The 25,797-nt window shown below is 42.8% G+C and overlaps 1 protein-coding gene across 1 annotated transcript in view; it reads left to right on the forward strand.

Annotated features, from left to right (window-relative positions):
• The window catches only part of CCDC3 (coiled-coil domain containing 3), a 118,002-nt gene extending 104,676 nt beyond the window's left edge, over nt 1-13,326 (forward strand). Inside the window, exon 3 of the mRNA XM_070407338.1 lies at nt 11,388-13,326. Coding sequence (XP_070263439.1) covers nt 11,388-11,663 — 276 coding nt within the window. The 3' untranslated portion in view covers nt 11,664-13,326. The remainder of the gene's footprint in view (nt 1-11,387) is intronic.
• The last annotated feature ends 12,471 nt before the right edge of the window (nt 13,327-25,797 follow it).

Here is a 25,797-nt window from a genome sequence, read left to right on the forward strand (position 1 = left end):
ACCAATCCCCTACGGATACCAAGAGACAACTAAGTTTTGGGGGAATCAAAAGTTACATTCAGATTTTTAACTGCACAGGGGTTGGTACCCCTAACCCTTGCATTGTTCAAGGGTGTCTCCTGTTCCCTTTCTTTCTTTCTGAGGGGGCTCATTTTGTCCAGAAGAGGACAGTGTTGCACTTGTGGTCTCCCCCAGAACAGTGGCAACCCCAGGAGGCCACAGCTCTTTATTAAATGACAGGTATTTTTGGATCATTTAACTTGATTCGGATTGTATCCCTAAAATGGCCAGGGCGACAAGGCTACAAAGAGCAAGGTGGAGTTGTCCTTCAGTGAGTGTATGCCCCATGCTGTGTGGTGCTTGGTCTGTACTGTATGGGCAGCAGTAGGGGCACTAAGGACACGGGAGCAGGAAAGGTGATGTACACCTGGAGAGCCGGTGGAAAGTGTCATGGAAGGGCCCACAGATGGTTACCGCATTGCCAGACAGAGGCGAGGCAGACAGGCCTCCAGGAGGAAGGAAGAGTGTGGCGGGGCCCGGAGATGGAAAAGAACAGGATTACTGGGGACAGCCAGGAGACAGGTTGCTTTGGGCATAAAGTGGATGAACAGAGGGATGAAAAATGAGACTGGAGATCTAGGCCAAGTCTAATCACAAAGGCTAAGGGTTTTAAAAGATGCCATACTAATGACTAACATTTAGTGGACACTTACTCTATCGTAGTCCACTCAGACACCAGCACAGGGCTGCCATAACAACATTCCACAGATTAGATGGCTTATAAACGGGATTTATTTTTTCACGGTGCTAGAGGCTCAAAGTCCAAGATCCAGGTGCCAGTATGGCCAGGTAAGGGCTTGCTTCAAGGTCGCAGACTTCTTTTTTTAAAATATATTTTTACTGATTTCAGAGAGGTAGGGAGAGGTAGAGAGAAACATCAACGAGAGAGAATCATTGACCAGCTGCCTCCTGCAGGCCCCCTACTGGGGATTGAGCCCAAAACCCGGGCATGTACCCTGACCAGAAATCCAACTGTGACCTCCTAGTTCAACCACTGAGTCACACCGGCTGGGTGGGTCTCAGACTTCTTATCTTTATGTGGCAGAAGGGGTGAGGGAGCCCTGTGGGGTCTCTTTTATAAGGACATTAATCTCACTCATGAAGGTTGTGCCTTGAAGACCTAATCACCCTTCAAAGGTTCCTCCTCCAAATACCATCACATCAGACATTAGGATTTCAACATATGAATTTTGGTGAGAGACATTCAGACACCAGCACAGGGTATGGTTCTGAGTACTTTACAAGTAAAGCGCATTAAATCTTTGAAACATCCCGTAAGACGGGACCATGATTCTCCCATAGCACACATGAGGGCAGGGAGTGCTGCAGGCTGGGTCCTCTGGGAAGCAGACTGAGCTGAGTATGTGCAGGAGGTTTTCGTCTTCTATTGAGTGCTCCTGGGTTCAACACCCAAGGGAGGGGAGGGAAGGAAAGGGAAGAGCAGGATTGAGCAGTGGGAGAAGCTGGACTGCGATGCAGTCTCACCAAGGCCATAGCCTACCTCAGGTGTGCTCCGAGGCTGGGAGGACCCTTCAGAAATGATCCAGGCTGGGAGGAGGGCCCTGGCTTTCATATCCTTGGTTAAGCAGTCATTGGCTGTGGGCACCCTGGGAAGGAGGTATATGGGAGCGAGGCAGCTCTCTTAAGTTAGGGGTAGTTTCTGGAGAGAGGCTCAGCTGAGGGCTGCCAGCACGCCAGGAAGCTGGGGAAACAATGACTTTACTCCCTCAGGGGGTCTGGCAGGTGCAGCAGAGATCCCACTATCATAAGCTTGAGAAGCTAGCCAAGGTGACATTGCTCCTCAGTGGAAGAGGCAGGACTCAAACCAAAGCAGGTGACTCTTCTCCATGTCATTGTATTGCAGGGTATACGTTGGGGATCAATGGATATTTCCAAGCAGAGGTAACTTGCAGCTCAAGCCTTACTTTAGAAACCTTATTCTTTTTTTATGGGAAAAGTTATAAAATTTTATTAAAAAATACAAAATGTTTTCCTAAACTATACAAATTCAATGAAATGCCCCAAATCCCAAAAGTATTAAGAAAAAATACAGAGATGCAAAGGAGTATAATTTTGAAAAAGAACAAAAAGAGAGGACCTAACCCACCAAGTATTTCAAATTCAAACTCATGTTTTTTTTAAAGTGTGGTTTTAGCATAATGGCAAACAAATGGGTCAGAATATAGCCCAGAAACAGATTCATTTCTACATGGGAACTTGGCATTCAATAGTGGTGGTGTCAGAAATCTTGCGTGGAAAGATAATTTACTCAGTAGTGTTTGGGAAATTGGCTAAAATATTTGGAAAAATTAAGATATAACTAGGTTCTGACCTAGGATATAAACACAGAAACTTGGTCAAGTTTAAATAGAGAGATAGTAGCCACACAATGGGTAAAGCCAGGATCACTCCCTGGGTTTTATGAGAATATCTGTGTCCCAGATTCTCTTTTAATCCAGAGAGAAACTTTCATCCCTTTGGAGAAAGGCTATAACATGCCTTTTACCCTGAGCTCACTTAATCATTTCACCTATGGCCCAGACCTAGGAATAATTAAAAAACCACTTTAGGCGACTAGCATGCATGCCTTAACATCTACATATCAGTTTCTATGTTTTACACATTGGTGAGATCTCAGACTATTACAGTCCTAATAACCGTGGTGTTATGGTTTTCTGCACACAAAAGACTGGAAGCAGCAAATTAAAATTAAGAGCATAGGGAATAAAGTGAAGTGCAGGCTCAGAGTGAGGTTTACAATGAGAATAGGTGGTGGGAATTGGCACAATTATTTAGTTGCATAAATCTTGTTTCCACCTCAAAAACAGTGATTCAAGTCTTAGAGAAATGGTTCTCAAGCCTAGCTGCTTATTAAATTACTGAGAAGCCCCTTTTAAAAAAAGTGATGCCCAAGCCTCCATCTCAGAGACTCCTGTCTCATTGGTCTGGGGTGGGGTGCAGGCATATACATTCATATACATTCATATACTTCATATACATTTCCTAGGTGATTCTAATGAGCAGCCAGGGGGGCGTGGGGATCCACTAGCTCTGTGGACGGCAAACCGCGGCTCGCGAGCCACATGGGCTCTTTGGCCCCTTGAGTGTGGGTTTTCCACAAAATACCGCCACACTCAAGGGGCCAAAGAGCCGCACGTGGCTCACGAGCTGCGGTTTGCCGAGCCGCAAGTTTGCCGACCACTGCACTAGCTTAATGGTTTGGGGCAAGTGGTGAACCCAGAGCTACAGGCACTTTTGCAGGCCCTTATAGCTCACCATGATAATGAATGATGGTTAGGTTGACAGTGGTTACCAGGATTTTCTTTTAAGAGGAAAACACTTTGTATATTAGAAGTGATTTTAACAGAAAATAAGATAACCTAGAACTAAATGATATAGAGACACATATTCAGGTCTGTGTCAAAGAGAAATCTGGAAGGAACTGGTGGAATGAGGCTGGCACCCAGCATCTCTGGCCTTCCTGACCTGCCCCCCTGTGGACCAACAGCTATCGTACCCACCAATCACCTGGGGATCTTGTTACCATGCAGATTCTGACTCAGTAGGTCTGGAAGGTCTGGAGATTCCGCAGTTCTCACAAGCTCTAGGTGATGCTGATGTAGCTGGTCTAGGAACCACATGTAGCAAGGCTCTACTCACACTGATGGCCAGGACTCACTCACAAGCCCCTTCTTTGGAATCCAAACAAGGAGGATGGCTTCCTCTTGCCTGAAGAATGAATTCTGTTGGGGTTCTTGATATCTGGAACCACTCTCCCCAAAACCAATGGCTTTCCTGAAGTAATGAGTTCACCCATCTCTTCTGTTAACCATCCCCTGCTCCCACGAGGCAACTTTATTAGAGGGCCAGCGACTGTGAGTTAGATACAGGCTTAGAGCATTGAGTGTGGGCCATTCATTACAAAAGTGTGGCAACAAGATGGCAAAGGATGGCAGATTTCATGGGTCAAAGTCCAAACTGGATCCAAGTCAGGACATGAAAGTATCAGTTACAGATTCTATTCTGAAAATTACTCAAAATAATTACTTTGTGGTACTTTCTACATGAAACAGCCACTTGATTATCATCAGGTAGTCAGCAGACTAATAAACAAAGCATTGGAAGGAATATACAACTCCAGAGTGAGGCTGAGTGACTGTAGGGCCCTAAAAAGGGGTGGATCCCATGGTGGAGAGGCTCTCCTGTCTGAGATCACACAGCCGCCATTGTTTCCCCTCTTGTGGAATTTCCTTGGAGAAGGCTCAGGTCTTCACAGAAGCTGCCCAATGAAACCCCAGTCATCCTTCTCTTTGCAGTTCCTGGAACCCCTTTGCAAATAATTTTCTAAATTCTCTACAATGATGATGCATTCTCTTGCCCTCGTGAAATTGCAGAAGATACTGTTTTTTCAAAGGCGGGGATCATATTTCCAGAACATTCAGAAGTGTAGCCAGTCTAATGGGTCTGATTTTTGTTCTGTTATTTGTTTCTTTGTGGCCTCTTCAGAAAAGCAGAGCAAGTGCTGATGAAATCGGTAGACCACTAGGGCCAGAGATGCTGGGTGCCAGCCCCATTCTGGGTCCCAGAGCCATGGATGTGGCTGGGTCAGTAGCCCCATGGCTCTGGGTGCCCCTTCCATTGTCACATGAAGCCATCCCAGTAGTACTATTTAAGTAGTACTGTTTAAGATGGACTTGTTACCACTGAATGATTCTCAGAGCTCAGGACTGGGCTAAGACCTTCCCCACAGAGCATATTACCATCTGATCTTGCTCCCAGTGGCTATCTGGGTCTTTGTTGTCCAGAGATCAGCTATTAGGCTAATTTTCACTTTCAAGACATTTCAAAAGACCACAGATTATTTTTTTGGTGCCCTCTCAGAGTGACTTTCTTCCCCTCCTGGTACTCCTATGATGTGAATATTGTTACATTGCACAGTATCCCACAGTTCCCGTAAGCTGTTCTATTTTTAAATTTTTGTTGTTGTTCTCTGAGTGATTTTTTTCTAGCCTGTCTCCTAATTCACTGATCCAATCTTTGGCTTCCCCTAATCTGCTGTGTATTCCTTCCAATGTGTTCTCAAAAAAAAATATAGATAGATAGATAGATAGATAGATAGATTTCAGAGTGGAAAAGAAAGGGAGAGAGAGATAGAAACATCAATGATGAGAGAGAATCATTGATTGGCTGCCTTCTGCACTTCCCACACTGGGGATCAAGTCTGCAACTTGGGCATGTGCCCTGACCAGGAATTGAACCATGACCTCCTAGTTCATAGGTCAACGCTCAACCACTGAGCCATGCCAGCTGGGTCCAATATGTTCTTTTTTAGTGCTGTCAATTTCGGACTTGTCTTTTTTTCATAGTTACTATATCTTTTCTCATGCTGTTGAGCATTTTTGCCATCATTATTCTGAACTCTATATCTGATAAATTTCATATTTTCATTTCATTTAGTTCTTCTTCTGGAGAATTCTCTTGTTCTTTCATTTTGGGCTTTTTTGCCTCTCCATTTTGCTGCTATTTGGGTATGTCTGTGTATTAGGTAAATCTGCTATCACTCCCAATTTATAATACTGGACAATGCCAGATGCTGTTTCTGACTGACCCTGAGTACCCTGTTTGGAGCTATCAGCAATCCACAGCTTGTGGCTCCCCCTGCTGGGATGGATGCCTTTAGAAAGGACCAAGATTTGCACCAAGGTCTGCTTTTCCTAGCTCTGGGCCCCGAATTAGACCAGGCAAAGACTCAAAGCCTCCAAAGATCTGCCTCTCCCTGCAGTCTGATTATTATTCAGTCTTGATTAGCCTCAGATATCAACCACAGGGTGGGGCGAGAGTTTTTCCAACAGGGTGTGCAACTCTTCTGCCTACAGGCTGACTGTTATTCTCAGTCACTTAATGGGCCTCAGAAACTCCATAGGGTGGGACAAGGGGTTTTCAATAGGGTGTGCCAATCCCCCCCACGCCCCCTGCCTTTTGCAAAAGCTACCTGGATGGTAGAGGCCAGAGAAACATTTCCTCTGCAGCAGCTGTTGCCAACTGTTCGGACCTCATGGACCACAAGTGGTCCATGGACCACTGGTTGGTGACCACTGCTCTGCAGTATGAGGGAATGACTCAGCACAGGAAATGGAGTGTCTGCCTTCTGAGCTCTAACCCTAGAGCCCACAACCCTGGCTTCTGCTCACACAGCTCCAGTCCATTCTGCCCTCCCTCTGCCAGAGCCCAAGGTGAGTGGCTGCACACGAAATTTTGTGTGTTGCCCTTAAGAGTGTGCCTGCATTTCCAGCCATCTCTCCCTGGCAGATAGCACTCCTGCTTTTTTTGGACTGGGGAGCCCAGCTTGGGATTTAGGCCCCAGAGTTCTCAGTAGAAACCCTCTTCTCTTTCTCCCCCACCCCCCGAACTGAGATATCTCTCTGGAACTTCAGCTGCTGTCTGTGGGAGCCCAGGCAGCCCTTTTGTGCCTCTGCACTTCCTAACAGTCTCTATTCACTCTCCACTTTCCATCCTTGCTTATCAGGGTTCTCTCTAGCTAGTCTTCAGTTGATTATTCAGGATGGTCTTTCTGTATTTTAGTTGTAGTTCCAGTTTGCTCCTAGGATCATGCTAGTGTAGCCTCCACTTACTCTGCTGCCATTTTGGAATGTTCTTCTCCTACTTGATTTCTAGTTTCATACTATTGTGGGTAGAAAAGATGCTCTTAATATGATTTTAATCTTCTTAAATTTATTAAGACTTGTTTAGTGGCCTAACATATGATCTATCCTGGAGAATGTTCCATGTGCACTGAAGAAAAATGCTGTAGCTTTTGATGGAATATTCATGATATATCTGTTAAGTCCATCTAGTCTAATGTGTTACTTCAGACCAATGTTTACTTATTGATCTTTCGTCTGAATGATCCATATATTGATCGATGTAGGGTTTAAACTACCCTATTATTGTATTTCTATCTGTCCTTTTAGGTATTAGTGTTTGTTTTATACAGGAGTAGGCAAAAGTAGGTTTACAGTTATGAGTATGTGAAAGTTTATTGTTATTATTTATTTGTATTATAACTGTAAACCTACTTTTTCCCATGCCTGTATATTTAGGTACTGCTCTATTGGGTGAATAAATATTTACAGATGTTATATCCTCTTGTTGGATTGATCCCTTTATCATTATTTAATGCCCTTCTTTATTTTTGTTGTAAAGTCTATTTGACATAAATGTAGCTCAGTCAGTTTTATTTTGATTTCCATTTGCATGGAATATCTTTTTCCATCCCTTTACTTTTAGTCTGTTTATGCCCTTTAAGCTGAAGTGAGTTTTTTATAACCAGCATATAGTTGGATGTCTCTCTTTTTTATATTTTTAAAATATGTTTTTTAAATTGATTTCAGAGAGGAAAAAAGAGGGAGAGAGAGAAACATTAATGATGAGAGAGAATCATTGATAGGCTACCTCCTGCATGCCCCCTACTGGGGATTGAGCCTGCAACCTGAGCATGTGCTCTTGACTGGAATCAAAACCCAGACCCTTCAGTCCGCAGGCCGATGCTCTATCCACTGAGCCAAACCATCTCAGCCACTCTGTGTCTTTTGATTGGAGAATTTAATCCATTTACATTCAAAGTAATTACTGGTCGGTATGTACTTATTGCCATTTTGTTCATTGTTTTCTGGCTGTTTAGTACCTCCTCTGTTCCTTTCTTCTCTTGCTCTCTTCCTTTCTGATTTAATGATATTCTGAAGAGTATGATTAAGATTCCTTTGTCTTTTATGTATCTACTATAGGCTTTTGCTTTGTGGTTACCATGAGGTGTACATAAAACAACATATATTTATGTCTATGTTAAGTTTATACCAACTTATTTTCAAACACATTCTAATGCTCTTTTTATCCACCCCGACACACATTTTATTTTGTTTTTGAACTCACAATTTACATCTTTGTATCTTGTGTATTCATTAACAAATTATTGCAGATAAAGTTATTTTTACTACTTTTATCTTTTAACCTTCATAATGGCTTTATATGTGATTAAGCTGTCACCTTACTGCAGTCAGGCATCACTTAAGGACAGGGATACATTCTGAGAAATATGTTATTAGTGATTTTATCATTGTGCAAACATCATGGAGTGCACTTACACAAACCTAGGGGGTACAGCCCACTACACACCTAGGCTATATTACGTCTAGCTGTATAGCATGTTATTGTATTGAATACTGTGGACAATTGTAACACAATAGTAAATATTTGTGTTTCTATACATATCTAAACATAGAAAAGATTCAGTAGCCCTAACTGGCTTGGCTCAGTGGATAGAGCGTCGGCCTGTGGACTCAAGGGTCCCAGGTTCAATTCCGGTCAAGGGCATGTACCTTGGTTGTGGGCACATCCCCAGTAGGGGGCGTGCAGGAGGCAGCTGATCGATGTTTCTAACTCTCTATCCCTCTCACTTCCTCTCTATAAAAAAATCAATAAAATATATTTTTTTAAAAATAAAAGATACAGTAAAAGTACAGTATAAAAGATAAGAAATGGTACACCTTAATAGGGCACTTACCATGACTGGAAGTTGCTCTGGGTGAGCGGTGAGTGAATGTGAAGGCCTAGGACATCACTGTACACACAGGCTACACTAAATGTATAACAAATAAACCTTAGCTTATTTTAACTTTTTTACTTTGCTTTTTTGTAATAATACTTAGCATAAAACACAAAGACATTGTATAGCTGTACAAACATCTTTTTTTATTTACCAATTTCTTCTATTATTTATTCCATGCATGAACTAACAAAATATATTTTCTTTATGTCTTTATTCTATGAGCTTTTTTCTATTAAAACTTTTTTTGTTAAAAACTAAGACACAAATCACACACACATTAGCCTAGACCCACACAGTCAGGATCATCAATATCACTGGCTCCCAGCTCCACATCATGTCCCACTGGAAGGTCTTCGGGGGCAACAACATGGAGCTGCCATCTTCAGTGGTAAAACTGCCTTCTGGAACACCTCGGGAAGGAGGTGTCACTCTTTTCAGAAACAGGTCCATGATGGTTTGCTGGGTTCTTTTTTCATCATAGATGATGCAACATGAACATTTCTCTCTATTAATGAAAACCTTTTGGTGTTGGGGGTCCATGTTTTCAAACTTTTTAAGGAGCTTCCTGAGGACTGCAAAAGCTTCTGCTAAGCCCTCCACTGTGAGTTCTCTTGAGGGTTCTTCCTTTTCTTTTCCTGCAGTTTCCTTTTCTCTTCCCTCTTCTTCAGCAATGCTTTCCTGTCCCCCATGAGTCAGTTCCTCAGGAACCAGCTCTAGGAGCTCCTCAATGCCATCCTCACCCACAGCTTTGATTTCTGCAGGCACCTCATCCTTGGCAAATCCCTTGAAGTCCTGGATGAACCCCTTGAGTATCTTCTTCCAGATGCCATTCATACACTCCTCGGTCACATCATTCCAAGCCCAAGCAAGGGTGCTGATTCAGTCATAGATGTTACAATCCTTCCAGAATTGCATCAGTATCTTCCTCAGTTGCAGCAATGGCCTGGGTAAAGTTCGTCCTCAGGTGTAGTAGGCTTTAAAAGCTGATCCATTGTTGGATCAAAGAGGTGCTGTGTTTGAAGGAAGAAACATTAGTTTGATATTGGGACGAAGATCAGTAAAAGGTGGGTGTCTGGGGGCAGTATCCACAAAAAACAAAATGTTGAAAGGTATGTTATTCCCCCCATAATACTTCTCCATTTTTCTGGCATAACAACTCAGGAGGGCATCTTGGAAGAGAAGCAAGGTCATCTATGACTTCTTAGTGTGCGTGTTTATTGATATGCTCGAAGGCCCTGGGGTTGGTTCTCACTGTGCCAGATCACAGAGGGTTTCAATCTGTGGCCTACAACATTGCCCCCACTGAGCCGAGTGGGGTAGCCGGTTAAAAACTGTTCTCTACTTTCTACAGTCCTATGGGATCTGCAACCATGAGCCCCACTGGCTACCAGAACCAAGCGATCAAGGAGTGTCCCCTGGGCACAGCCACAACCACTGGGTCACCCAGTGTGTGCCCAAGCTCCTCTCTGGGTGGTACCAATCACCTGGAGCAAGGCAGAGGCCGAGCCCACAGTGTTTGGAGGAGTTTGCAGTAGGCCTCTAGATGTGAACTTAATTAGAAGCCTCTCGGGCTGCAACTTTAAGATAACCAAGTAGGCCTCTTTCACAGAAAGACTGGGTGCTCTTCAGTCTGCTGCCTCTGTGCTGGGCCCTGGGGTGGGCGAGTCCATGTGGGAGCCCTGTAAGAACTGTTTCTCAGCTCGCTGTAGCCTTGTGGACACAAGCCCCACTGGCTTTCCTTGGGGATTCATCTCCCAGGTGCAGGTCGTAAAAGTTGGAACCCTCCTCATGTGGTTCAGGCCCTTCACTCCTTAGGGAGAAGCATGGAGTTGTGAGTTCCCTTCCCCACACCAGGGGTTTATGACAGCCTTGTGGCTCAGCCTCTCTCTCCCATTTCAGTGTGGGGTTTTTTCCTTCCCATTTGTCCAATGAGTAGGAGTCACTCATTTAGTTATTGGGTTTCTTTATAGGAAACTGTTCTCTATGTAGCTGTACATTTGGTGCATCTATGGAGGGAGGAGAGTTTGGAATTCTATGTCACCATCCTGTATCATAACTTATCGCTTATGTTTTTGGTGATAGCCATTCTAACGAGTGAGGTGATACCTCATTGCAGTTTTTATTTTAATTTCCTTGATGATTAGTGATGTTGCATATCTTTTCATATACGTGTTGGCCGTCTGTATATCTGCTTTGAGGTCCTTTGCCAGAGAGGGGCAGTTCAAGGACAACTGCAGGCTCCACAGCTGGGACTGAGGTCTGTCTGATGTAATAGCAATTCATTGTGGCTCTAATTTGCATTGATCTTATTATGAGGGAGGAGGTTAAGATGCCCTTCCCATGTTTAAAAGAGATTTATAATACTTTCCCTGTGAACTATCCATATTCTTTATGCATTTTTCTGTCTCTGGTTTTGGTTTTTTACTTCTTGATTCACTGAAGCTTTCTTTTTTGATAGGAATGATAAGTATTTAGAATATCCTTGTAAAACAAGATTATCTAAGGAACTCAAGTATAGAAAGCACAGGAGGGGCGCTGTGTATCTTTGAGGTCAGGGCGGGATCCACAGGGTGAAACTGAGGAAGGAGTCATGAGGGGTGTCCTTGTGCTGGAGTCAGTGCTGTGGGTGATATTAGGGTCTATGTGGCTGGGCACGCGGGCTGACCTGGGCCTGTTTCCTGGAGCTCACCTGCCTCTCCCTCCGTGGTGTCTATCTCCCCAGCTCATGTGCTCCTCGGTGCAGAAGGCCCTGTTTGAGGAGGAGGACCACGTCAAGAAACTGCAGCAGAAGGTGGCCACGCTCGAGAAGCGGAACAGGCAGCTCCGGGACCGGGTGAAGAAGGTCAAGCGGTCTCTGAGGCAGGCGCGGAAGAACGGCCGCCACCTGGAACTGGTGAACCAGAAGCTCAGTGAGAAGCTGGCGGCCACAGCGGGAGCCCTCCCGCACATCAATGCCCTCAGGCGGGAACCTGCAGGCAGCACCTACCTGCGGGGATAGCCGGGACCCCACGGTGCCTCAGCCACACTGCTGGGTGCATTGCCTCTCTCCAGGGAATGGAGGGTGATGATGGTGTTGGACATACACATATTTCAGATCTTGTAGAAGATACTTTTACTATGCACTTGGTAGTGTCTAGCTGGTTTAAAGGGGAAGTCTTGTTGCCCCTACCTGGCCTGGTCCCAGACACAGTGCTTTGAAGTCCAGAGGCAGCAGCATCCTGGAGGCTGTGTGCTTGCCTAGGGCCTGTCCTCAGCTTCTGGGAGCAGCCTGCAAAATGCAAAGAATATTTTAGACTTTCTAAATGTATGAGACATCACAGAGCTTGGGCTTATTTCAAAAGAGAAGGTAGTATGGTTGTAGCTCTGAGCTACAGAACAACTACTAGTTCTGAGGAGTGATCTGAATCACGTCATAGAACCATCTGATGTCTCATTTTCTGACCTTTGGGGAGAGGATGCTGGCCTTGCTAAGCACTCAAGGACACCTATAAGTAACAGGTGCAGGGTGTCCCTCCTCTGGCCAGCATTTTCTCACAGTTGAGGCACATTAGACTTAATGAGTTCAGCACAGGTAGGGGAACTGAGTTAGGCAGTAGGTCATTAAAAAGAGAAATTATACCCAATTTCCAATACCAGCTTTAATCAAGAGAGACATGGCCTTTAGGGGCCTGTCAGGTTTCATCACACCACATTCTGAAGTTGGAAAACCTGAAGTTATACTTTGCCCCTTCTAAATTTTAACTTCTGTTTGCTCAGTAATTTCAACTTTTCCAAATTCAAGGTGAGCTGTCTTCTGTAAAGACAACCTCCTTACGTATTGGGGTCAGATGACCTTACCTTATTCTCATCCAGGTTCCCAAAGGGCTTGTTCCAGGTGCTCCGATCTCTTGCTTCTTTATGCAAACACTTGCCACCTGCCAGTAATGTTTGTACATTCGTGCACCTATAGTGACTGCACCTGTACACAATCAAAACACTCATCCTACAGTCCTACAAGTAAAAAGTAGAGTGTTCACTACAACTGCCATTTGAGCTCTTGACTTAGGCACATTCAATCAAGCCCCAGTTGTGTTAGTGAGAGGTCAGTTAAGGGTCCTCTCTTGGTTATCCTCTATGGCTGGACCTCCAAACCACGTTTCCCTCCCCCGCTTTTCCAGAGAGAAGCTTCTGGCCCTTCACTGGGGGATCAGCTGCCCATAAACCACCCACGACAGTACAGGCCTGATTATTGTCTTTGACATTGGCAATGGCAGTTACTGTAAGATTTCAGTTCTACTGGCAACCAGTCTCGGGGGTGGACTTTGTGCCACTTGGGTCTTGGTGGCAGGCTCCTGCCTCAGGGACATATGCCCTGGACTGCATGGCTTTGGAACTTTTTGCTCAAGAGCACTTCATTTCCAAGCTTCTGCCAGCACTTTATTAGCTGTATATTTCCTAGTGGGGCACAAGAGAAGGTGCATCTTCTAGATTAGTCTTCCTGGGGACATGTCCTTAGGGCGGTTTTGCTTTCACAGAAGGGAATGACAAGCCTAAGGGTGATTTATAGTCAGTGTTTGCAGAACTGTGGAAGCTGGGTCTCTACAGCTGCAGTATGTTCTCCTTTTTCAATAAATATGAGTAATATTTCAGTCATAAAAGTAAAGCAATGTGTTTCTTTTGGGTCAGGGAGATGTCAAGATTTGGCCTGGAAAGGCAATTGAGATCCTCAGCGGGGGTGGGGGTGGGGGGGGGGGCATGTGTGAGTAACACCTGGGGCATTTAGGACACCGAGCTTAAGCCTCCTTTGCTTTCCCTGTTGGGATGTGGCCTAACCCTGCCTCTCTCGGGGTTTCCATCTCTCAACACACCTGCAGAAAAGCAGAGCTATCCTGGCCTGCTCCTCAGAAAGGATGGCAACTTCATTAATCAAAGTCATCAAAAGCATACCCAGATCAGTTGCCAAAGGGGACTCCCCGGGTCCCTGTTATCTGCTGTGTTATCTTAACCATAGTCCTTGCCACCTGTTTATTGTATTAGTAGGATTTTTTAAAAATAAAGAGAGAAAAGAATCTAAGCATACCACTACAGAAAAGCATCAAATCAAAAAAGAAGAGAGCAAATAACTTCTTCCATTTGGTTTGTTGTCTTTTTGTTTTGTTGACAGTTTCTTTTGCTGTGCAGAAGCTTTTTAGTTTGATGTAATCCCATTCATTTATTTTTGCTTTTGCTTCCCTTGCCTTTGGGGTCAAGTTCACAAAAGTTCCTCTAGGACCAAAGTCCATAAGTTTAATGACTATGTTTTCTTCTGAGTAGTTTATTGTTTCAGGTCTTATGTTCAAGTCTTCAGTCCATTTTGAGTACTCACACTACTCAACAACAACGAAATAAAACAATCTAATTAAAAAATGGGCAGAGAACCCGAATAGACACTTTTCCAAGGAAGACATAAAGAGATGGTCAATAGACCTATGAAAAGATGTTCAACATCACCAGTTATTAGGGAAATGAAAATCAAAACCACAATGAGATACCATTTCACACCCATTAGAATGGCTATTATCAAAAAGACAAGAAACAAGTGTTGGAGAAAGGGAACTTACTACATGTTGGTGGGAATGTAAATTAGCGCAGCCACTCTGAAAAACAGTATGAAGGTTTCTCAAAAGTTAAGAATAGATCTACCATATTATCCAAGCAATCAATATCTTGGATATTTACTGCCAAAATATGAAAAAAACATATTTGTAAATATATATGTGCCCCTATATTCATTTCAGCATTATTTACAATAGCCAACACATGAAACAATCTGTGTGTCTATTGTGGATGACTGGATAAAGAAAATGTGATATATACATATGTGTGTATACACAATACTACTGTGTGTGTGTGTGTGTGTGTGTGTGTAATGGAATACTACTCAGCCATATAAAAGATGAAATATGGATGGATTTTAAGAGTATTATGCTAAATGAAATGTCAGATGGAAAATGTCAGATAAAATCACATTTCACTCATAATTTCAGGTGTATAAGATTCCTGAAATCTGTTCCATGCTTCCATGCCTCTGATTCTGTTTTATTCATCATTATTTTGTTCATTAGATTTCTTGTTCATTAGATTTTTCATTAGATTTGTTCATTAGATTTCTTGTTCATTTTTATTTTTAGATTCGATTGATAGATATATTGATAGATTATGTAAAATATAAATAAAAAGTACCAAATAATAAAATAAACAAAAGGAAACTCTTAACTACAAACAAGAGGAGGGAGGTTACCAGAAGGGAAAGGAGGAGGAGCAAAGTAGGTGAAGAGAATAAAATATATGGTAATAGAAGGAAACTAGACTTTGGGTGGGGGCACATAATACTAGTAGAATACAGAGATGTTGAATTATAATCTTGTACACATGAAAATTGTTTAAAATCTTTATTGTTAAGAGTATTACAGCTGTCCTCCTCCCCGCTGCCCACTGACCCCCTCCACCTGATTCCTGCCCCACCCCAGGCCTTCACCACACTACTGTCTGTGTCCATAGGGTAAGATCTTTGGTTAATCTCTTCCCACCTCTTTGCCCCCTTCCCTCTGAGATTCCCCAGTCTGTTCCATGCTTCCATGCCTCTGATTCTGATTTATTCACCAGTTTATTTTGTTCATTAGATTTATTGTTCATTTTGATTTTTAAATTCAATTGATAGATATGTTGATAGATATGTATTTGTTGCCATTTTATTGTTCATATTTTTTAAATCTCTTCTTGTTGTTCTTAAATAATACCCCTCAACATTCAGATAATACTGGTTTGGTGGTGATGAACTCCTTTAACTTTTTCTTGTTTGTGAAGCTCTTTATCTGGTCCTCAATTCTAAATGAGAGCTTTGCTGGGTAGAGTAATCTTGGTTGTAGGTCCTTATATTCATTACTTTGAATATTTCTTGCCACTCCCTTCTGACCTGCAAAGTTTCTGTTGAGAAATCAGCTGACAGTTGTATGGATGCTCCCTTATAGGTAACTAACTGCTTTTCTCTTGATGCTTTTAAGATCCTCTCTTCGTCTTTAACCTTTGGCATTTTAATTATGATGTGTCTTGGTGGGCCTCTTTGGGTTCCTCTTATTTGGGACTCTCTGTGCTTCTTGGACTTGGAAGTCTATTTCTTTCACTAGGGAAGTTTTCTGTCATTATTTCTTCAAATAGGTTTTCAATATCTTGCTCGCTCTCTCCTCCTTCTGGCACCCCCATAATGCAAATGTTTGTATTCTTGAAGTTATCCCAGAGGCTCCTTACAGTTTCTTCATATTTTTTTCACTCTTTTTTCTTTTTGCTCTTTAGATTGGGTGCTTTTTGCTTCCTCATATTCCAAATCATTGATTTGATTCTCCAAATCCTCTACTCTACTATTGAATTCCTGTAATTTTTTCTTTATTTCAGTTAGTGTATGCTTAATTTCTGATTGGTCCTTTTTCATGTCTTTCCAGTCTCACTAATATCCTTAAAAGTCTCATCAAGATCCTTGAGTAACCTTATAACCATTGTTTTGAACTCTGTGTCCAGTAGTTTGCTTGCTTCCATTTCTTTCATTTGTGACATGTTTCTTTGTCTCCGCATTTTGGTTGCTTCTCTGTATTTGTTTCTATATGTTAGGTAGAGCTGCTATGTCTCCTGGAATTGGTAGAGTGGCCTTGTGTAGTAGGTGTCCTGGAGGGCCCAGTGACTCAGCCTCCTCAGTCACCTGAGCGGAGAACTCTAGGTGTGCCCCTGTGTGGGCAATGTGCACAGTCTTGTAGTTGAGCCTTGATTGCTGTTGGTGTCTCTGGAGGAGATGACTTCCAGACCAACTGGCTGTGAGGACCAGTTGCAACTACAGTGAGAGAGCTGCTGTGCAGAGTGTGAAGTCCAGCTGTGAAGCAAGGCAGTCTGGTGCTAGTGCCAGGTCTTGCACCTTTTATTGATAGGTTTTGGGCATGCTGTCACCAGCTGCAGGTTGTTTGAGAGATTTTAGCAAAGTCTGAAGCCTGAGCCAGGGGAGGCCATTCATATGGAAAAATTGCTGCAAACAACTTGGGTAGGGCTGAAAATTAGATGGGTCAGAGTCTCAGGGAATCCCCAGGGTGGAGCAAACAGTGTGCTTCAGGCTGATTGAGACTCAGATATGGGTGCCAGTCAGCCCTGCAACAGGGGAGGTCCCAGCACAGGAATGATGACCCTTGCCAGCATCTCTGTCAGGGAGAGAGCTGCCCCTGAGTTCCTGCCCTGATGTCAGACAGTCCAGTTCCTTTTTGTATGTATCTGTGTCCCCCAGTGCCTTGCCCTGGCACTGGTGCTCAGAGGAAGTGGAACCTTGTAAGTTTAGTTCATGTGCCATCCCTTTAAGTGGAACAGCTGGGTCTCCAGCAGCCTCCATGTCACTGAGCCCCAATACCTGCCGTTTTTCACAGCTCATAATTATGGGGACTTCTTTTCCCAGGTCTGGGAGCCTGGGCTCGGGTTCTGGTGTGGGGCTGGGACCTCTTGCTCCTCACAGGCAGCCTCTGCAGAGACGCAGAGATGATCTCCCTCCTAATTAAATAAATGTCACATGTGGGTGTTAGACCAGCCCATTCTGTGCCTCCCCCCACCCCACCAGTCTCTGTGTGCTTTTTTCTTTACTTCCCTAGTTGTAGGACTTCTATTCAGTCAGTTTTCAGGTGGTTCTGAATGATGGTTGTTCTGTATTTTAGTTGTAATTTTGATGTGGTTGTGGGAGGTGGTAAGTACAGGTGTTTACCTACACCACAATCTTGGTTCTTCCACCCCCAAATTTTTAATTAACCAATGTTATGCCAATACATTTCATTAAAAAAAACATAACTAAAAATAGAGCAAGACAAGAAAAAAAGAACAAAAGAACTACAAAAACAGTCAGAAAACAACAATATGTCAATAAGATACCTATGAATTTACTTTACTTACAAATGGACTAAATTCTCCAATCAAAAGACAGGGTGACTGTGTGAATTAAGAAAACAGGATTCACCCTGGCTGGATCAGTTGAGCATCAACCTATGAGCCAGGAGGTCAGGGGTTGATTACTGGTCAGGGCACATGCCTGGGTTTTGGGCTCAATCCCCACTGGGGGGCATAGAGGATGAAGCCTATCAATGATTTTCTTTCATCATTGATATTTCTCCCTTTCCCCCTCCCTTCCGCTATCTGAAATCAATGAAAAATACTTTCTTTTTTAAAAAATAGGATTAATTTATGTACTACATATAAGAAACTCACTTCAGCTTTAAGGACACACACAGACTGACAGTGAAGGGATGGAAAAAGATGTTCCATTAATTGGAAACCAAAAGAGAACAAGGTAACAATACTTATATTAGACAAAAGAGATTTTAAGACAAAGATTGTAATAACAGACAAAGAATTTCATTATATAATGTTAAAGGGGTCAATCCAGCAAGAGAATATAGCATTTGTTAATATTTATGCACTAGAGGAGGAAACCAAGATGGCGGCATAGGTAAACACTGGAGACGGCTGCCGCAAACAACCACTTCAAAAATACAACTAAAAGACAGAACGGACATCACCTAGAACCACAGGAAGGCTGGCTGAGGAGAGATTCTTCAACTAGAAGGAAAGAGAACAGCATACCGAGGCTCAGAGGAGGCACAGTGTGGAAAATACAAAGATGTGTAGGTGCGCGCGCAGAGCGGGCTGGTGGCTGAGGGCGCGGTTGTCGTTTTCAATCAGGAGGGAGTCTCAGACTCTGAGCTCCAGATCCGGGTGAGTCTCTAGGGACTCAGACTCAAATGGGAGAAGCGGGATTGTCTGGCATCAGTCAGAACGTGAGGGCAGCTTTCTCTCCGAGGTTTGCAGTGGTTGCTGGGGTTCTGAGAAGCAGAGCCTCTGGGAACAAGACTGAGAGCAGCCATAACTGCTCCCTCCACCCGCCCTGTTGATCCCCTGCAACCCGACCCGCCCAAGCCCTGCACAGAGCCATTTCCCGGATAGCCTCAGGCAAAGGCTAGATTAGCACCTCTCCAGAGGACAGAAGTTTTCCCACTGCAGATACAGCTGATTCTCACAGCCAGTCGGTCTGGTGGTCAAATCCCTCTAGTATTAACTACAACAATCAACGCTTAACTAGAACAAGACTGCGCACAAAGACCACAAGGGGGTGCACCAAGAAAGCATAAAAAATGCGGAGACAAAAAAACATGACAGAAATGGAGGATATAGAGCTAAAAAACGCACTTTTGAGGGCTTTCAATAATTTGCTAGAAACTGCCGATAAACTTGATGAGAGCCTCAAGAAAACTAATGAGACCCTCGATGCTGTGATAAAGAACCAACTAGAAATTAAGCATTCACTGACTGAAATAAAGAATATTATACAGACACCCAACAGCAGATCAGAGGAGCGCAAGAATCAAGTCAAAGATTTGAAATGCGAAGAAGCAAAAAACACCCAACCGGAAAAGCAAAATGAAAAAAGAATCCAAAAATACGAAGATAGTGTAAGGAGCCTCTGGGACAGCTTCAAGCGCACCAATATCAGAATTATAGGGGTGCCAGAAGATGAGAGAGAGCAAGATATTGAAAACCTATTTGAAGAAATAATGACAGAAAACTTCCCCCACCTGGTGAAAGAAATGGACTTACAGGTCCAAGAAGCGCAGAGAACCCCAAACAAAAGGAATCCAAAGAGGACCACACCAAGACACATCATAATTAAAATGCCAAGAGCAAAAGACAAAGAGAGACTCTTAAAAGCAGCAAGAGAAAGAAAGTCAATTACCTACAAGGGAATACCCATACAACTGTCAGCTGATTTCTCAACAGAAACTTTGCAGGCCAGAAGGGAATGGCAAGAAATATTCAAAGTGATGAATAGCAAGAACCTACAACCAAGATTACTTTATCCAGCAAAGCTGTCATTCATAATTGAAGGTCAGATAAAGAGCTTCACAGATATGGAAAAGCTAAAGGAGTTCATCACCACTAAACCAGTATTATACGAAATGCTGAAAGGTATCCTTTAAGAAGAGGAAGAAGAAGAAAAAGGTAAAGATACAAATTGTGAACAACAAATACACATCTATCAACAAGTGAATCTAAGAATCAAGTGAATAAATAATCTGATGTACAGAATGAACTGGTGATTATAATGAATCAGGGACATAGAAAGGGAATGGACTGACTATTCTTGGGGGGGAAAGGGGAATGGGAGATGCGGGAAGAGACTGGACAAAAATTGTGCACCTATGAGGACAGTGGGTGGGGAGTGAGGGTGGAGGGTGGGGCGGGAACTGGGAGGAGGGGAGTTATGGGGAAAAAAAAAGAGGAACAAATGTAATCTGAACAATAAAGATTTAATAAAAAAAATATTTATGCACCATACTTAGGAGGACCTAATTATAAAATACAAAGGTAGAAATAGCAATATAATAATAATAGGGGGCTTTAATACTCTACTTTAATCAATAAATACATCTTTAGAGAGAAAATCAATAAGGAAACATTGAAATTAAATGATACATTAGACCAGATGGACTTAGCACACATTTACAAAACATTCCATCAACAGCAGCAGAATATACCCTCTTCTCAAATGCAAATAGAATATTCTCCAGGACACATCATATGTTAGGCCACAAAACAAGTCTTAATAAATTTAAGAAGACTGAAATTATTTCAAGCATTTTTCTGACCACAATATTATGAAACTAGAAATCAATTTTACAAGAAGAAAATTGGAAAATTCACAACCGTGTAGAGATTAAACTAACAATCTTGAGACAAATTTAAATAGAAATGTAACATACCAAAATTAAGGGGATACAGCATAAGCAGTTCTAAGAGGGAAGTTCATTCATAGTGATAAAAATTTTAAAAAAATATTTCTTAAACAACCTACCTTTACATTTTAGGGAACTAGAAAAAAAAAAAAGAACAAAGTCTAAAGTTAGCATAAATATAAAACCAGAAGCAAATGAAACAGAGACTTAGAATGCAATAGAAAAGATCAATAAAACTGAGAACTTTTTTTGGTAAATCCTCACCTGAGGATATTTTTTCTATTGGTTTTTAGAGAGAGTGGAAGGAAGGGGGGAGGGAAGAAAGAGAGAATTAATCAGAAAAGAAAGAGGGGACATTGCAACTGTTACCACAGAAATGCAAAGGTTCATAAGAGACTACTGTGAACAGTTACATGCAAGAAAATTGGACAACCTAGAAGAAATAAATTCTAAGACATACAAACTAGAAAGACTGAATCATGAAGAAATAGAGAATCTGAAGAGATTAAGTATAGAAGGAGACTTGATTTAGTAATAAACAACCTCCCAACACACAAAAGTGCAGAACCAGAAGGCTTCACTCGTGAATCCTACCAAACATTTAAAATCCTATATAATAAAAGGCTAATATGCAAATAGACTGAACAGCAGAACGACCAGTCACTATGACGCGCACTGACCACTAGGGGGCAGACAGTCAATGCAGGAGCTGCCCCCAGGTGGTCAGTGTGCTCCCACAGGGGGAGCACTGTTCAGCCAGAAGCCGGGCTCATGGCTGGGGAGTGCAACGGTGGTGGCAGGAGCCTCTGCTGCCTCAGCAGCAGCGCTAAGGACCCCTTGGGGGATGTCTGACTGCTGGCTTAGGCCCACTCCCCAAGAGGACACAGGCCAGGCTGAGGGGGCCCCCCCCCCCACAGTGCACGAATGTCATGCACTGGGCCTCTAGTAGAATTAATATTATTCATTCTCATACTCTTTCAAAACATAAAAAAGGAGGGAACACTCTAAACTCATTTTATGAGGCCAGCATTACTCTGATAAAACCATAAAAAAACCTATAAGAACATTATAAGACAATATCCTTGATGAAAACATGCAAAAGTCCTCCACAAAATATTAAAACTGATTATATTAAAACCAGATATTACATTAAAAATAAAGTTAAATTCAACAATATATAAAAAGGATTATACACCATGATTAAGTGGAACTGATTCTGAACATGCAAAGATGGTTCAACATCCACAAATCAAACAACACGATACACTACATTTACAAAATGAAGGATAAAAAAATCATATGATCATTTCAATAGATGCAGAAAAGCATTTGATAAAATTCAACATCCATTCATAAAAACTCCTAACAAAGTGGATATAGAGGAAAGTACCCTAACATAATAAGGCCACAGGTGACAAGCCTACAGCTAATATCGTACTCAATGGTGAAAAGCTGAAAGCTAAGATGAGGAAGGAGAGAAAGATGCCCACTCTCACCACTCTTATTCAACAAAGCACTGGAAGTCCTAGCCATAGCAATTAGGCCATAAAAAGACGTCAAAGGCATCCAAATTGGTAAGAAAGATGTAAAACTTTCTCTAACTGCCAATGACATAATATTTTACATAGAAAACACTAAAGACTACACCAAAAATAAAGTTAAAACAAATTCAGTAAAGTTGCAGAATTGAAAATCAATATATAAAAATCAGTTGTGTTTGTATTAATAATAATAATAATAATAAACTATTCAAAATTATTAATCATCCATGTATGTCTTTCATTTGTACCATTCCTTCAAATAAAGTAATTTGGTACCCTCTCCCCCCAAAAGATATAAAAATTAAGAAAATAATCCCATTTACATTCGCACTAAATCCATAAAATACTTAGGACTAAGTTTAACCAAGGAGGTGAAAGATATCTATGCTGAAACATTTAAGACATTGATGAAAACAATACACAGCTAAATGGAAAGATATTTCATGTTCATGGACTGAAATAATTAATATTGTTTAAATGTCCATACTATCCAAAGTGATCTACAGATTTAATGCAATCCCCATCAAAATTCTGATGGCATTTCTCAGAGAAATAGACTAAACTATCATCCAAAGTAATCTTGAGCAAGGAGAACAAAATTACAGTAATCAAAACAGTATGGTACTGAAATTAAAACAGACACATAGATCAATGGAACAGAGTAGAAAACTGAAGAGGTAAACCCACACATTTAAGGTCAAATAACATGAGAAAGGAGCCAAGAATATACAATGGAGAAAGGATAGTCTCTTCAATAATGGTGTGAAAACTGACCAGTTACATGCAAAAGAATGAAATTTGACCACTATCTTACACCATACACAAAATCAACTAAAACGATGGATTAAAGACTTGAATGAACGATCTGAAACCATGAAACTCCTAGGGAAAAAAATAAGGGGAAGTTTCTTAACATTGGTCTTGGCAATGATTTCTTGAATTTGATACTAAAAGCAAAAGTAAACAAGTGGGACTAATTCAAATAAAAGCTTCTGTACAACCATGGAAACAATCAACAAAATAAAAAGGCTACCAATGGAATGGGAGAAAATATTTGGAAACCATGTATCTGATTAGGGGTTAATATCCAAAATACATAAAAATTCATATAACTCAATAGCAAAACACAAACAAAACCCTAAACAATTTAATTAAAAATGGGCAGAGTATCTGAATAGACAGTTTTCAAAGAAAACATTCAGATATATGAAAATATGCTCTGTATCACTGAGATATCACCTTACACCTGTTAGAATGGCTCTTCTCAAAAAGAAGGAATAATAAGTGATGACAAGATATGAAGAAATGGGAAATTATTCACTATTAGTGGGAATGTAAATTGGTGCAATCACAATGGAAAACAGTATGGAGATCCCTCAAAACAGTAAAACTTGAAATTCCAGGCTGGGTGAAGGAAGGTAAAGGGGGGGATGTGGGGGACATCTGTAATACAGTCAACAATAAATATATGTGTATATATTTATTTTTTAAAATTCCATATGATCTAGCAATTCTACTTCTGAGTATTATCCAAAGGAAATAAAATCACTATCTCAAAATGACCCATGCACATCCATGTTTATTACACATCCTAATAAAAGAGTAATATGCAAATTAACCATCACACCCTCACTCCCTCACTCCGTCATTCCATGACAAAGATGGAGGCAGCCACGAAGCTGGAGTGAGCAGGAGGCTTGGTTGCCCCCGGCGATGGAGGAAGCCAAGCTTCCCGCCTGCCCTGGCCTGCCCTGAGCTCCACTCAAGGCTACAAAGTTTCAATTATAGAAGATAAATAAATCCCAGATATCTGCTTCCAGCCCATGGTCATGGCCAGCCTGAAAACATCCCTCAGCCCCTCACCTGGGCTGGCCAGGCACTTCAGTAGGGACCCCAACCCTGAAGGGGCTGTGGCCAGCCTGAAAATGGCCCTCAGCCCCTCACCCAGGCTGGCCACACCCCCATGGGGTGAGGGTCCCCACTGGGGGGCTTGACCAGCCTGCAAGCAGCCATCAGCCCCTCACCCAGGCTGGCCAGACACCCCAGTGGGGACCCCCACCCTGAAGGGTGTGTGGCCAGCCTGAAAACAGCCCTCAGCCCCTCACCCAGGCTGGCCAGGCACCCTAGCGGGACCCCCACCCTGATCTGGGACACCCTTCAGGGCAAACCAGCCAGCTTCCACCCATGCACCAGGCCTCTATCCTATATAATAAACAGGTAATATGCAAATTGACCCTAACAGCAGAATGACTGGAAATGACTGGTCACTGTGACACACACTGACCACCAGGGGGCAGACGCTCTATGCAGGAGATGCCCCCTGGTGGTCAGTGTGCTCCCACAGGGGGAGCTCTGCTCAGCCACAAGCCAGACTGCCAGCTGCCAGCACAGCGGTGGTGGCAGGAGCCTCTCCCGCCTCCTCAGCAGCACTAAGGATGTCCGACTGCAGCTTAGGCCTGTTCCCCTTTTGCAAGTGGACATCCCCCGAGGGCTCCCGGGCTTCCAGAGGGATGTCTGACTGCCAGCTTAAGCCCGATCCCCCAAGGAGCGGGCCTATGCCAGCAGGTGGACATCCCCAAGAGGTCCCAGACTGCGAGAGGGCACAGGCCAGGCTGAGGGACCCCCCGAGTGCACACATTTTTGTGCACCGGGCCTCTAGTCTATATATATAAAAGGCTAATATGCAGTGTCCCCTTGGGAGTTTGACCAGGAGATTGGGAGTGTGATTGCTCAGTATGACATGCACTGATCACCAGGTGGTGGCGTGGAACAAAGGAAGGTCCGGCTGGCAGCTGGCAGTCAGGGAAGGGGGGCCCTGGCCAGCAGCTGGGGGAAGGGAGGCCCCAGTGGCAGCTGGCCCTGGCCAGCAGCCAGAAGGGCCCAATTGGCCCTGATTGCCAGCCAGGCTTGGGACCCTACCCATTCACGAATTTCGTCCACCGGGCCTCTAGTTTCTTATAATAGCCAAGATGTGGAAACAACCTAAGTGTCCACTGACAGATGAATGGAGAAAGAAGATGAATGAATGCATGTAATAATATTCAGCCATAAAAAATAAGGGACTGCTGCCATTTGGGACAACATGGATGAAATATGAGGCCATTATGTTGAGATAATTCAGATAGAGAAAGACAAATACTGTATAATATTATTTATATGTGGCATCTAAAAAAGTCAAACTTACAGAAACAGTGGGGAGTGGAGAAATGGGGAAGTGTTGGTCAAAACTTACCAACTTTCAGTTATAAGATGAATGAGTTCTGGGGATCTGATGTACAGCATGGTGACTATAGTTAATAACATTATATTATATGAGATTAAATCTTAAATGTTCTCACCTCAAAAAAAGTAATGGTATTCATGTGAGGTGATTGAAAGTATTAGCCACGCTATGGTGGTAATCATTTTGCAATACATAAGTGTATGAAATCAACACATTGTACACCTTAAACTTGCACAATGCTATATGTCAATTATCCTATCTAATAAAAGAGAAACATGGTAATTAGCCATATGGCCGCTACCCTTCCCATTGGCTAATCAGGGCGATATGCAAATTAACTGCCAGCCAAGATGGCGGCCAGCAGCCAGGCAGCTGGAAGCGAACATGAGGCTTGCTTGCTTCAGTGAAGGAGGACTCCAACGTTCCCCGCCTGCCTTGCTGGCCTCTGAGCTGGCAGTTTGAAACATTGTAACAAATATAGAAGCTAAACAAAACCCCAGAAACCAGCTTTCAGCCGCCGGGATCTCAGAGCTGGAGATGATACAGTGTTTCGATTATAGAACCGAAACAAACCAGATACCTGCTTTCAGCAGCAGAGGCCTT

This window comes from Myotis yumanensis, unplaced genomic scaffold (assembly GCF_028538775.1).
Source record: "Myotis yumanensis isolate MYYU_CA2020_CCGP unplaced genomic scaffold, mMyoYum1.0.hap1 SCAF_1, whole genome shotgun sequence".
NCBI lineage: Eukaryota > Metazoa > Chordata > Mammalia > Chiroptera > Vespertilionidae > Myotis > Myotis yumanensis.